The sequence below is a fragment of the Sinocyclocheilus rhinocerous genome, unplaced genomic scaffold (assembly GCF_001515625.1).
Source record: "Sinocyclocheilus rhinocerous isolate Xijiao unplaced genomic scaffold, SAMN03320098_v1.1 scaffold1830, whole genome shotgun sequence".
Taxonomy (NCBI): domain Eukaryota; kingdom Metazoa; phylum Chordata; class Actinopteri; order Cypriniformes; family Cyprinidae; genus Sinocyclocheilus; species Sinocyclocheilus rhinocerous.
In genome coordinates, this window is record NW_015650704.1 from 384741 (window position 1) to 400326 (window position 15586).

Genomic DNA, 15586 nt, shown 5'->3' on the forward strand with positions numbered 1-15586 from the left:
TCGTTCGTTTGTTTGTTCATTTGTTCGTTCATTCATTCATTCATTCATTTGTTCGTTTGTTCGTTCGTTCGTTTGTTTGTTCATTTGTTTGTTCGTTCATTCATTCATTCATTCAATCGTTCATTCATTCGTTCGTTTGTTTGTTCATTTGTTCGTTCATTCGTTCATTCATTCATTAATTCGTTCGTTCATTCATTCAATCGTTCGTTTGTTTGTTCATTTGTTCGTTCATTCGTTCATTCATTAGTTTATTCGTTCATTCATTTATTCGTTCATTTGTTTGTTTGTTTGTTGGTATGTAAATTACCTTTCTTTGGTACCTTTTTCACAAAATTAGTAAGGTTTATACCTAAAAAAGGAAAACAAGTATTCTGAAATCAAATCCTATTCTCACTGAGACTAAAACATCTCATGCACTCTCTCACATTTTCTCTAGTTTAATAAAACAAGCAATTATGTCCAAAAACACTGCAATAATCTCTTTTAGTTTCAGACAAGATCTCAACTCTGTCTCAAACTCTGCTCAGCAACATTTGCAAATCAAAAGTCAGAGATTTCAACAGGAACTCAAATATGTCTCATCAGACGATCTGAGCTGCTCTTCTAATTCATTTATAGCTCTATACTAATTCTATTGTAAATCCAACACACATGCTGATTCATTCATTAGAGTTCAATGTAATTTTAACCACAATCTCTTCAACTGTGTGAGCATTTCAAGATGATTTATTACTGATATCAATATCACCCTCTCAACACAAAAATCATTATTGGTTCTCATTTAATCTGCGCTCAGCTAATAATATTCCCCTAAAACTCTAACCTTAACTCTATTGATTTAAGAGCGAGCGGAGGCCGGCGTGTTCTCATTAGTCTCTACAACAAAGCGCACTCATATCTGGGTCAATATGCATTTAAAACCAAACGCATCTGAAAGATGAAAGCTCATTTAAATCAGGTTATAACGTCTAATATTTGACTGGGTCCTCTCGCAGGCCGCTCTGACCTTGAATTGATCCGCAAAAACACTGCTAATTCAATCAGTGCCTGTCTGCATTCGTCCTCGCGCTCTTCAATATTTCAGCAGCCATATTTCATCTCTGAGTATGTTCAGAAAGAAATACTAGCATTCTGCGTAATGCATATACTGTATATTCTATAATGCACATTAAATATCAGGCAGTGTTGATTTACACTTAGTGCAAATAGCTCAACTTGTTAGCAGTTGCACTGCAGAAATCATTTTTGACTTGTTTTCTACAAATATCTACATTTTTTAAAATAAAGATACTTTACTTGAGAAGCAAAATGGCTTAAGATATTGTGTCTTGTTTTCTGAAAAACATTTAAAATGAAGCGAGTTTAAGCTCAAAACAAGAAAACTAAATCTGCCAATGAGCTCAGAAGAATAAACTCGTTTTCCCTGTGATTTTTAGAGGATTTGGGACTAAAACATACAGACTTATAACCCCACCTAAAAGTTAAAATAAAAATAAAAAAGTTTAAATTAATACATTTTTGGCATTTGTTCCCTTGTGATGTTCCCGATCAAAAATGACCAGCCAAAACAAAACAAATAGCTTATAAATGTCAAGTTATGCTATATTATTAGCAAACATGTTTTTGTTTCAATCAGCACAGGTTTTGTATTTCTTTTTGGAACTGATTAATCGTAGACCCTGAGCTTATGCACTTTAAATTAAAAAAGAAAACCATCAAAACATTGAATCCAAGATTTGTCGATAATATAGCATAATGAGAGACTGACAAGCAATTTTTTAAATAATTATTTTCAGTACAGTGCAAGGGTTAAATGTATTTTTCTGACCTCATTGGTAGGTATTTTTCCCATTTTAAGCATAAAATCACTTAGTTTTGATACTTTTTCAAACAATAAGGCTTAATATCTTAAAAGTCATTGTGCTAGTATTTTGATTTAAGAATAAGAATTAAGACAAAATGCTAAAAAAAAAAAATTTTTTTTTTTTTGCAGTGTAACAGCAAATATCACTATTTTGCACTAACAGTGTCTACAGGAACCTTATTTTAAGTCAAGAAAGAGAGAGATGTTAAAAACCATAAAGTCCTAAAAATGCAAAGTCCCTAAAGAGTGAAGTGCACTGCATTATAGGATACAGTATTGCAAATGTAGATCATCTGCATATTCCATGTGTACTCTATTTGCATTTTGTGCCTGCATTCATACTGCTTTCTTTAATCATTCTGAACACACAATAATTTACTTTCTCAGTAAATCCAGTTGAGCTCCATGTATTCCTGTTTAAACTGCTATTAAAGGATTGAATATCTGCTTCACCGATCTATAATCTGTATTCTATTCACAATCACTGAACAATAAACAGTTAATACGAGGATAATCCAATCAAACACTGGTGTTACAGTCTCATTCATCAGCATCTGCACACGGCTGCTTTAAACTGCATTATTTATATATTTAGATAGTATGTACTACAGTATGCATCTCATGGCCATTCTATATTGAACATAATAACAGTATGAGATAAACAGAGATACACATTATGACACACAGTTGGATTTTTAGAAAGGAAAATTTAAAAGAGGAAAAAGAAGAATTAGGGAGAAATTTAAAAAAATATATTATTCACCCAATGGCAGCAGTAAATTATTCACTTGTAATCCATTAAACAGTAACTGTAATCTGATTATTAGCATTTTAAAACAATCTAATTACAAGCACTTAATTTTTTTTTTGAATCAGTTATTACTCAGTATATTTCATCAGTATATAATTTAAAAGAACTCTTTCCTATTTTGTTTATTACATATTTTAAAATGTAATTAATTCCTGTGATGCAAAGTTGAATTTTCAGCAGTCAATGCGTATTTAATTCAATAATGAAAACCATTATTGGAAGAAAAAAAATACACAAATTAATTATTTTTATGTATTTGCATGAGTTTGGAATAATCCAGATTTTTTTTTATATGTTTCTGAAAGAGTCTCTTCTGCTCACCAAGTCTGCATTTATTTGATCAAAAATACATGTGCTTTCTATGGACATTAAACCACTTTTGTAAATTTATTTTGATGCTTATGTGTCTTTGACCCACATATTAATCCAATCAAACACTGACAAATCTATTAAAATCAAGTTCCCAGGTTCCATAGCAGTTAAAAGAAGCTGCCTTGTAAGTGTGCTGCCTATGTAGACAGCAGAATCCCTCTTGACCCTTTCCACCCTCCTCCATTCATCCTGCTAACAGCGTCTCTTTTACACCCTGATATCTCTCCAGCACTACATGAAAGCTTTATCGTCTTCTTCTCTCCTCTGTTCTGTCTTTTGTTTTCTTTATTACACTCTCTTTTATGGCTCGACTTCAATGCCTGGAGAAAGACAGACGATATTGATATTTGGAGGGTGGCAGGAAAAGGCCAAGGCGCGGGTGATGAGGGAGCTTTTACGACAGAGACGGTAAGAGTCTTACTGCACTGATGGCCCTTGAGGACCACGTTCTTGATGGCCAGCAAGCCGCGCTGCCCGGAGGTCACCGCTTCAAAGACGATCTGCGGAGGAAAGAGAAAGCTCATAAGCACAGTGATAAATGGACACGTTCTCAAAATGCCACACACAGGAGTCCCACAGGGTTCGAGAAGGTGAGGCTTTACACAACGGTGAGCGAAGATGAGGAAAGCACCATTCACAACGGTCATAAGTGCTCATTAAAACACCATTTGGCTTTAGTTATTGTTTTTTTTTTTCATGACCCCTTTAACTTTATTAGTTTATTCATGCAAAAATCCAAATATATGACAATTTTATGAATGAATGATATTTATATGCATTTCAAATTCTTTATCACAACTATTAATTTATTTATTATACTTGGTCATTTTTTATGCAATAATGTAATTTTTTTTTTTTGAGTAAGAATCCACTCAATGTCAATTTTTCTGTTTTGCCTTTGATGAGCATAAAAAAAAGTAAAAAAAATTACTTTCAATTGCTTTCAACTTTATATAAATGTTTATTTCTCTGGATTTTATTTTATTATTATTACTATTTTTATTAATTTTTTTATTATTATTTTTTTTTTAATTGAGAATGTGACAAATTGAAAAATGACAGTAGACATAACAAATTACAGAAAACTTAACAAACATCACCACCACCAACAAAAAGGAATAGCCTATAACAAAACCAAAGACAGATATATGAATAAACATAGAATGCAAACACTTTCCACAGCCTTTTAATATATGATAGGGAGAGAAATAATAAATAAGAGAAAAAAATAATGTTAGCGTACAGTTGTGATGTATACTAATAATGACAATAATAAGTCTACATTTAGACTTTGGCTTTAGTTATTGGACCAAACTTGTTAAATCTGCGGCGTAAGGGGAGCGGGCTCCAAGGGTGCTCATGGTGAATCGGTTGTCTGTCAGATGGCGGCGTTTATAGACGCGGTAAATCACGGCTCTATCAGTGAGGTGCTGTGGCAGCATGTGCTAAATCTGCTCGCTTATACAGCCAAACAATTCAACTCGACAGCCGGACTCTGGGGGTCAGGGCTAAAGAGTGCCGAGTGAAGGATTCTGGGATGCATGCTCTTTGCTAAGGTTTCTATTATGATGCATATTCGGTGTGTATTCTCTGGCGCAGGGCAACGTCACGGTCACACTGACCCACGCCAGCTGTTGACCGCGAATATGACATGATAAAGCATATCAAATTAAATATACAGAGAAATATAGTTGAGATCAGCTGCTGTAGCCAAAAACTTGTAGATTTGGTTTTGCAATAATTGTTTTAAAGTTTGTTTTTAATGCCATGTCAGCTTCTTTGGCTATTTTAATGCCAAAAGCCATACTTAAGTTATAAAATTTAAAAATAGAAACTAATTAAGATATTTAAGAACCATTTTTCCTAAAAATTCTAAAACCAAATTTTGATTAAACATTTTTCTGTCATCATTCACTCTCCCTCACGATGTTTCAAACTTGTATGACTTTCTTTCTTCTGTGGAAAACAAGGTTTTCGAAAAATGTTCCTGCTACTCTGTTCCATTCAATAAAGTAAATGTATATCTTGACCAGTGTTGCCAAGTCTGCATTTTCTCTGTGGAATTGGACTACTTAAACAATGTTACCATGGGTTGTTTTTCATGTCCGCGGGTTGAAGTGACCCCAATAACGTAATATTTAACCCCTGGAATGTGAATTTTACTAGGGGAACCCTGCCAAAAAACCCTGAATTTTATCCCGCAGAACGCGATTTTTACTGGGGATCCCCTCGAAATGCATTTGGGCTTGTTTTTGGCTAGTTTTGAGTTGCAGTTGGGCGGGTTTTGTTGTGAAAACCTGGCAACCCTGATCTTGACATCGTGAATTGAATGAATTCAAATATGTATCTGTTCATCACATAAACCAAACCTTAGATGACATGGAATATATAGCAAAATCATATGGACTATTAAACGAAATTTATGATTCTGTTATCTTTTACTCTCCCCAAAGTTATTTCAGACCCGTATGACTTTCTTTCTTTTGTCAAACACAAAATACGTTATTTTGAAGAATGTTTTCTGTCATCAGCAGACTCTTACCACTCTTATGGACCTGGACGAGACAGAGATGAGTCATGGTTTGATGAGATGAGTCGTGAGACTAGATGAGAAGAGGTGATATGAGAGGAAAGACAAGACAAATCAAGAGGTGAGGTGAGACAAGATGAGATGAGCGGAGGCTAGATGAGGTGAGACTAGACGAGACAAGATGAAGAGGTGTGACTAGATGAGAGCTGAGATGAGATAAGAACAGAGAATGAGAGAAGAGAACAGACGAGTTGAGACAAGACGAGAAGAGACAAGTGATGATATAACACAAATGAGATTAGACTAAAGGAGAGATAATATAATATGAGAAAAGACTAGAGCAGAGGTGAGATGAGAGGAGATGAGATGAGACAAGGTTTGATGAGATTAGATGAATCAAGATATTCAAGAGAAGACTAGATGAGAGCGGAGATGAGACAAGAATGGAGAACGAGATGAGATGAAATGAGACGAGACGAGATAAGACGAGGCTAGACTAGACGAGGCGAGATGAAAGAAATCAAGATATTCAAAAGAAGAGTAGATGAGAGCTGAGATGAGACAAGAATAGAGAACGAGATGAGACGAGACGAGATAAGACGAGGCTAGACTAGACGAGGCGAGATGAAAGAAATCAAGATATTCAAAAGAAGAGTAGATGAGAGCTGAGATGAGACAAGAATAGAGAACGAGATGAGACGAGACGAGATAAGACGAGACTAGACTAGACGAGGCGAGACTAAATGAATCAAGATATTCAAGAGAAGAGTAGATGAGAGCTGAGATGAGACAAGAATAGAGAACGAGATGAGACGAGACGAGATGAGACGAGACGAGATAAGACGAGGCTAGACTAGACGAGGCGAGACTAAATGAATCAAGATATTCAAGAGAAGAGTGGATGAGAGCTGAGATGAGACAAGAGAAGAGAATAAGATGAGACAAGACGAGATGAAATGAATCAAGATATTCAAGAGAAGACTAGATGAGAGCTGAGATGAGACAAGAATAGAGAACGAGATGAGACGAGACGAAATGAGACGAGACGAGATAAGACGAGGCTAGACTAGACGAGGCGAGACTAAATGAATCAAGATATTCAAGAGAAGAGTGGATGAGAGCTGAGATGAGACAAGAGAAGAGAATAAGATGAGACAAGACGAGATGAAATGAATCAAGATATTCAAGAGAAGACTAGATGAGAGCTGAGATGAGACAATAGTAGGGAATGAGATGAGACAAGACGGGACAAGACGAGATGAGATATGATGAATCAAGATATTCAAGAGAAGACTAGATGAGATCTGAGATGAGACAAGAGGAGGGAATGAGATGAGACAAGACGGGACAAGACGAGATGAGATATGATGAATCAAGATATTCAAGAGAAGACTAGATGAGATCTGAGATGAGACAAGAGGAGGGAATGAGATGAGACAAGACGGGACAAGACGAGATGAGATATGATGAATCAAGATATTCAAGAGAAGACTAGATGAGATCTGAGATGAGACAAGAGGAGGGAATGAGATGAGACAAGACGGGACAAGACGAGATGAGATATGATGAATCAAGATATTCAAGAGAAGACTAGATGAGATCTGAGATGAGACAAGAGGAGGGAATGAGATGAGACAAGACGGGACAAGACGAGATGAGATATGATGAATCAAGATATTCAAGAGAAGACTAGATGAGATCTGAGATGAGACAAGAGGAGGGAATGAGATGAGACAAGACGGGACAAGACGAGATGAGATATGATGAATCAAGATATTCAAGAGAAGACTAGATGAGATCTGAGATGAGACAAGAGGAGGGAATGAGATGAGACAAGACGGGACAAGACGAGATGAGATATGATGAATCAAGATATTCAAGAGAAGACTAGATGAGATCTGAGATGAGACAAGAGTAGGGAATGAGATGAGACAAGACGGGACAAGACGAGATGAGATATGATATGATGAATCAAGATATTCAAGAGAAGACTAGATGAGAGCTGAGATGAGACAAGAGTAGAGAATGAGATGAGACAAGACGAGATGAGATGAATCAAGATATTCAAGAGAAGACTAGATGAGAGCTGAGATGAGACAAGAGTAGAGAATGAGATGAGACGAGACGAGATGAGGTGAGGGGATGACAGCTGAGATGAGACAAGAGTAGAGGATGAGATGAGACAAGATGAGACAAGACGAGATGAGATGAATCAAGATATTCAAGAGAAGACTAGATGAGAGCTGAGATGAGACAGAAGTAGAGAATGAGACGAGACGAAATGAGACGAGACGAGACGAGGCGAGACAAAATTAATCAAGATATCCAAGAGAAGAGTAGATGAGAGCTGAGATGAGACAAGAGAATGAGATGAGAAGAGAGATGAGCTTTGTCACACAGGTGAAAACAGTGCTCAGATGAGTCTCATTATCATCTCAGTCTTGTCTCATGAACAGACTGTGAAAGCCCCGGGATGGCGTTTGTGCTCTCATCCTTCTCTAACAATTTATATAATCTGAACTGTATTAAATGTTATAGAAACAAAGGCAATCAACTCTTTAAACATTAAAATAGCAGCATCTTCTGTCTGACTCCAGCTCGACACACAGCGGCCCCCGCAAAGACTCAGATGAAGCTTTTCCAAGCAAGCGTGTCGAGAAGCAAACAAACTTCTCAACGCGCTAATGACATTACACTGGAATTACAATTAGCATCTCAGGACTGAAGATGTTTGGTTGCACTTAAATCTGAGCTAACCTGTAGAGCAGCTGTTTCCGGAGTCAAAGATGCTCACAAGGACGTCTGAACGGGACAAACGCAGAACGCATAAAAACTAAACGCCTGTCACAATCAATTAAAAGTTCTGATCGCTGACCTGATCGCACCAATTAGCACGGCGGCTTCAACCGCGTCTTTCTAGCGAGAAAAACATAAAATCAAGCCTGTAATTACAAAATAATGTCCAAAGCACCAGGTGGTTTCATTTTGACGATCACTTACGATACGGTGCAATTAAAGCGACCTATAATTATCCTGACATTGCTAATTAGATACACATCCGCTCTATTCTTATAACACAGAGCGATGCATTTGGAATCCTTTCAAGAGCCTTAATAACACACGCTAGTTAGAGATCAAACATCATCCAGTCCAACTAATCGAGCAACATTTGAGATCATTCCTAAACGCAGACGGGATGGAAATATCTCTAAGAATAGAAAGGAAGAAATACAGACGCCAGCAAATGGGCGTCTCCTAGGGCCCGTTATACTCATCGATGTCAGATATGTGCATGTTCAACCGCTCCCAAAGCCGGAATGTGTGTGGGTGCGTCTTTCTGACAAATGTGCTGGATGTTTTCATGAACACCAGTGAAGGAACATATTTTAGGCTGCTGAGGTTAAAACCACAGACGGACAGTCTCCGTTTACCGCGGTACTCACTACACTCTCGTGTACATGTGTGTGAATGAAGAACTTCAGGTCAGATCAGGGTTGCATGGACTTCTGCTGCTTTAGCAGCTTTATTTCTCGTGTTAAAATGTTTTTATTTGGAATTTCGGCAGAGGAACATTTGTAACTAGACCGTTTTTAAATGCAAACACATAAAACTTACATTATAATAAAATAAGCATGAAGCAAAGATTCACGTAAAAGTAATATTATTTGCATGGAAATATTAAAATGAACAGAGAGTCAAAAAAAATAAAATCTAAAAATAAATAAATAAATAATTTTCCACTACAGCAGCCCATTCGGCAAAAACAGGGCAAATTACATTCTATTCATATGCTAAATATATGTTGTAAACAATGAGGCTCAATTAAATATATTTTTGAAATTTGAAATATATTTACAGTAGTTTCAAAATGTATTTAAGGGGGTAAAAAAAAATACATTTCTAATCTTACAACAACCTACATTTAGGCTAAATTCATATTGAAATATATGGAAGGAAAAATATATATTTTTAAAAATATATTTTAATAAATATATTTCAAGATATACAAAAATGGATGAAAAAATATACAGTATTTACACAAATATACTTTGAAACATATTTTAGCAAATATGTTTGGCCATTTTTTTGTATATTTGAAATATCCATCAATTATGAAACAAATTTCGGAGTCATTATTCCGATCAATTCAGATCAAGTTTTGTTCTCATCTGATCGTCCAATCAATAATATTACTGAATATTAGGTGTCTTTTAAAAGATGTGACCACTAAAGGTTTGAAACGCCATTAGAGTAAATGAGTAAAGTAATTTTAATTAATTTAATGCAATCAAAAGTTCAGTAAAGCATGAATAATGTGCCAGAACCCAACAGAATCATTGATCTGGTTTATGAATCTTCTCAAACTCCTCGAGACGTCATGATCACGTATGGCAGGGTCTGCCGCTGTTTCTCCTAATCAGGCCGGGTCTCGTCATAACCTCTCTCGCCCGTTCCTCAGCGCCGCTCTAATGGAGTAATTTACCCAAACACGCTTCTCCTGCGCCGGGTCACCGGGGCTCGTTCCACCAATTAACACGGGGCTCCGTCAGCACCCATGAGAGCCACTTGCTAATGACCAGCATGTGTGAAATCAGAGCCGTCGCTCTCTCTCTCTTCAGCACATGTGAAAATGAAGAGCTACAGGAGCAGAAAATGTGATTCTCTTTCTCTCTCACCGAAGGCCAGATTTTCATTATATTCACCTGAAATTGAGGGTCAGGTGACAGAAAGACAGAAAATAACATGTGGCCAATACCCATCTGACCACACACACACACACACACGCACACACACTCGCACACACACACACACACACACACACACACACACACACACACACACACACACACAAACGAGCTGTTGGTAAGGTAAGGGCTGCATGATTAATTAAATTAAAACTGAAAAATTTATTAAGACAGCCATAGATATTAGAACAGTAATTTTACTGTTGTACTGTAAAAAACGTTTACCCAAATTGTGCAGTAAATCCATTTTTAATCAGAAATAATACTACTACTACTAATAATAGTTTTTACCAAATAGTGCAGTCCTTAAGGGTGTTTGTGTAGAAGTATTAAGAATATGAATATAAATATGAAGAATTAAGACAGCTATAAATATTAGTATTGTAATTTTACCATTGTTCTGTAAAATGGAATTATCACATTATTTTCCTTCAACTGATTTTATTTTACAGCAAAATATTACAACGGTATGTTTTTCTTATTTTATTATAATTACCTAAGTAACTAATTAATTAATTTGTTTGTATTTATTATTATTATTATTATTATTTAATCACAACATTTTGAACAAATTGTGCAACCCAACTGGGGCTTTACATTATTATAATTTTTTTTTTAAATCAGAAAATTTGCAATTATATTTTCCCCCAAACTGTGCAGCCAGGGGTGTTTTCCTGCTGGTCCTGTAGCTCAGATCTATTTTTCAAGTTCTCAAAAATCAAACAGCCTCTGAGTTTTCTTTATAAAATATAACATGACAGCTAACATGTTTCGAATAGAAATGGCATTTGATGTGCTTATTTTCAGCTCATTCTTACAGATGTTACCATAGTCCTCATCACAAATCGTCTAGAGATAATGTCACCAAACCACCAGATATTTCAGTCTGCATGGCACAGAGCCCGTCTCTGATGTGTGTTTGATCCAGACGGAGGTGTGTGTAGGGGTTGGGTATCATTTGAATTTTATCAATTCCAATTCTGATTCTGCTTATTGATTCCGATTCTTATCTATTCCAATTTTCGATTCCAATGTGTTAAAAAAAAAGTCAAACATTTAAATATCAAACATATTTGTAACCCTGGATCACAAAACCAGTCATAAGGGTCAGTCATAAGGGTGCATGCATCTGAAAGCTGAATAAATAATCTTTCCATTGATGTATGGTTTGTTAGGATAGGACAATATTTGAAAATCTGGAATCTGAGGGTGCAAAAAAATCTAAATATTGAGAAAATCATCTTTAAAGTTGTTCAAATGAAGTTCTTAGCAATGCATATTACTAATCAAAAATTAAGTTTTTATATATTTACGGTAGGAAATTTACAAAATATCTTCATGGAACATGATCTTTACTTAATATCCTAATGATTTTTGGCATAAAAGAGAAATGTATAATTTTGACCCATACAATGTATTGTTGGCTATTGCTACAAATATACCCCAGCGACTTAACACTGCTTTTGTGCTGCAGGATCACAATTTTTGTGTGTCTCTTTTTGCAAAACATTTAATTGCTGCTGAACACCATGAATAAAAACTGGACTCGATTAAGAGCTGTTTGTGTGTAATATAGAGCTGCATGATTCTGGATAAATTGAGACTTTTTTTTTTTTTTAAATAGAGTTTGTAGTTCTCTCACAATTCTGAAGAAAAAATATTAGACAACTAAAAATCTTGTGGAATTTCTGAATGGAATGATTCAATGACTCACTGGGGATTGACTCGTTTCATTACTGGATGATTCAGTGTTTTTGAATGAATCTCTTGAATGAATGACTCAAAGACAAATACATTGTTAACAGCCCCTTTTCACCAGCTAAAAATTAAAAATGCGCACACAGGAATTGATAGGTGGAATTGAAATTTTAAAGAGATGGTTCACTGTTTTTTTTCTAGGCTTGATTGTGTTTAATGTGAAAGCTTTAATGCAGCACAGCAAACGCATGCGCGTCCATGTTTAATGCTTCTCATAGCTATATGAAAAATATCTGTCTGTCTATACACAAAGCGTATAATTGGAACATAGTTTATTGGAGCTGACGAGCAGATGATTAGGTGAAAGAGAGAGAGATGCAGAGCAGGGGACCGAGGAACAGGATGAAGAACCGCTGCTTTAGAACATCGATTGTGAAACTTGTGAATCCATTAGAATTGTTAGAAGACAGAATCACGATTCATATATTAATATATTTTTTCATGCACGCACCCCTAGTTTTGACGGCATGGCAACAACTCTTCCTCTTCTCTAAAGTAGCGCAACATGGCCCCGCCCCCTTTCTTGCATGTTCCTGGGGGCGGGTTTATGTAAATTTCAGGGTTTGTGACGTCACGAACCCGGGAAGAAGATTGTTGTAGTCCCTTACCAGCCGTTTTTGTAGGCATTAAACTGCCATAATTGTAAAAGACGATATCTCTGTTTGCATTGAACGTTCAGCGTCGTAACTGGGCCTGTCTGTGTGACGTCACATAGACAGGCATCTGAGATCGGCTTGGTTTTGAGAAAGGGGAAATGATTTAACGAGATTTTTAAAAAAAAACACTGGGTGGATTTTTATCATTATAGGGTGGTTGTGTACACACTGCCAACACATTTCAGTTCAAACAACTTGTAAAAGTGCATGTAGCATCCGATGACCCCTTTAAGTATCTGATTCTGGAATTGGCATTGATTTTCGATTCCCGACCCTGTGTGTGAGTGAATCTCACCTGGTAGAAGTTGGGCCAGTATGTGCTGATGGCGAGCTCCACCTGGCTCCAGCTGCGTCGGGCCGGTCCAGACGTGTTCCACACAGGCAAACCCATGGGGCTGTTGTTCTCCTTGATGTAGATGTTCAGATGCCCAGGCCGTCCTCCCTCTCGTCCCGCCACGTAATACTGGAAAATGACGCAGTGTGTGTCGTTCTCCTTCAGCTGCGGCGTGAAGAGCAAAGCCTTCTGACCCGCGAACCGAGCCGTCGAGTTCACCATCATGAACGCAGAACCTGTGGACGATAAACCCCAAATAAACGATAAACCCAGTCATTCTCTGCACTTCTGGACTGTTGGATTGTCAGTCAAGTGAGTTACTGTGAATGAAACGTATTGCGTTCTGACACACTTTTGAGTTGTAAAACTGTCCAAAACGTTTCATGATTTTTTACTGTACATTTCTGCCATATGGACGTCAGCTTGAGATAGTCACCACTGATAAGCTGCTACTAAATATAATGTAGAAACTTTAATTTTCTGTAAAGCTGCTTGCTTTGCAGCGATTTGTATCGTGAAAAGTACTATACAGATAAACATGAATTGAATTAAATTACAATACACATTTTGTATATTTTTATTTAAATAACAACAGCAACAATAATAATATTTAACGTTATAATTATTTTATAATTTATTTATAATATTTCTTATTTTGTTTATTTTTTATATTTTCTGTTTTCACTTTAATTTTAGTCAAAGCTTTAGTAATTTTGTTGTGTGTTTTTGTGCTGTTTAAAAAAATATGTTTATATAGTTTTTATTCTTTTTATATCAGTTCTAGTTTTAGTTATTTGAATATATTTACTACAAGTTTAACAAAAAAAAATGTTACCTTGGGAACTAGCTGAAAATAAGTGTAAGACTTTATTTTAGAAATTACAAAAATATATAATAAAATAATAATAATAAAATAAAATAATAAAATAATAATAATAATTTTATTTGAGAAATTACAAAAATATAATAATAATAATATTAATAATAATAATAATGATTTTATTTTAGAAATTACAAAAATCGAACAATATTAAGAAGATTTTATTTTAGAAATTACAAATAAATAAATAAATAAATAAATTTGTTAAAACTTTAAATCACAAATTTTAATCAGAAAAAAAATCACAATTAGAGCCTTTTTCTCTCAAAAGCAGCAGATACCTGTGGTTTTGTGGCGTATGAACACGGGTCATGACAAGATTATTGCGTGTTCAGACCCGTGACGAACGTGTTCAGAGAGCAGATGAGTGAGTCTCGCCGTCACACACGGCTGTGTTTATCAGACATATGGAATACATTAATGTGTTTATCAACACGTTCAAATCAGCGCAGTGACGGTAATTGATTAAAGAGGAGCCACTTCATTAAGGGAGCAGCTTAATTCATCTTAATTAGCATTGCTAATTAATCTATATCTGTTTCAATCAGGCTGCTGCCAAATTCAACACACTGACTCACCATTACAAACACACACACAGACACACACGCACATACACATGTTGTGTTTCCATGTTTTATGGGGACATTCCATAGGCGTAATGGTTTTTATCGCGTCTGATGAAGACCAGCGGCTCAACAAGCTCAGCTTCTGATTGGACGAGAGACACGAGTCTGCACTAACGACCCGCTGCACATCACATGACCCCATACTTTACAATACGGTCTCATTCGTTAACATTTGTTAATGCATTACTTAACATTAACCATGAGCAATATGTGTTTCACATTAATTAACCCTTGTTACGTTAATCACATTATATGTAATTTTACTGTAAAATACTGTCAATTTTTTTTTTTTTTATAAATAAAAACCATAAATTAACTTACAGTTTAGTCAATTAACAAATTTTACTGTTGCATATATCTGTCTGTCTGTCTATCTATCTGTCTATATATCTGTCTCTATCTATCTATATATCTGTCTATGTCTGTCAATATATCTGTCTCTGTCTGTCTGTCTATCTATATATCTGTCTGTCTGTCTGTCTGTCTATCTATCTATCTATCTATCTATCTATCTATCTATCTATCTATCTATCTATCTATCTATCTATCTATCTATCTATCTATCTATCTATCTATCTATCTATCTATCTATCTATCTATCTATCTATCTATCTATCTATCTATCTATCTATCTATCTATATATCTGTCTGTCTGTCTATCTATATATCTGTCTGTCTGTCTGTCTGTCTATCTATCTATCTATGTATCTATCTGTCTGTCTGTCTATCTATCTACATCTGTCTGTCTGTCTGTCTATCTTTCTGTCTATCTATCTGTCTATATATTTGTCTGTCTATTTATCTATCTATATATCTCTCTGTCTATCTGTCTGTCTGTATATATATCTATCTGTCTATATATCTGTCTATCTGTTACGTATCCGGTCCATGAACTTCCGTCTGCTAGCCATCAGAGGTCACCCTTCCATTTTCATTGACTCTCGCACTACACACTGTTGCATATCACCCCGGACTACATATCCCATCATTCATTGCACTGATTGCACACA

At 35.8% G+C, this 15586-nt stretch overlaps 1 protein-coding gene across 1 annotated transcript in view; it reads right to left on the reverse strand.

The window, feature by feature from the left end:
- LOC107712392 (receptor-type tyrosine-protein phosphatase mu) overlaps positions 1-15586 on the reverse strand; it is a 251734-nt gene that overhangs the window by 150867 nt on the left and 85281 nt on the right. The window contains exons 3-4 of the mRNA XM_016517630.1: positions 13032-13306; positions 3469-3547 (exon numbers count right to left, since the gene is read on the reverse strand). Coding sequence (XP_016373116.1) covers positions 3469-3547; positions 13032-13306 — 354 coding nt within the window. The remainder of the gene's footprint in view (positions 1-3468; positions 3548-13031; positions 13307-15586) is intronic.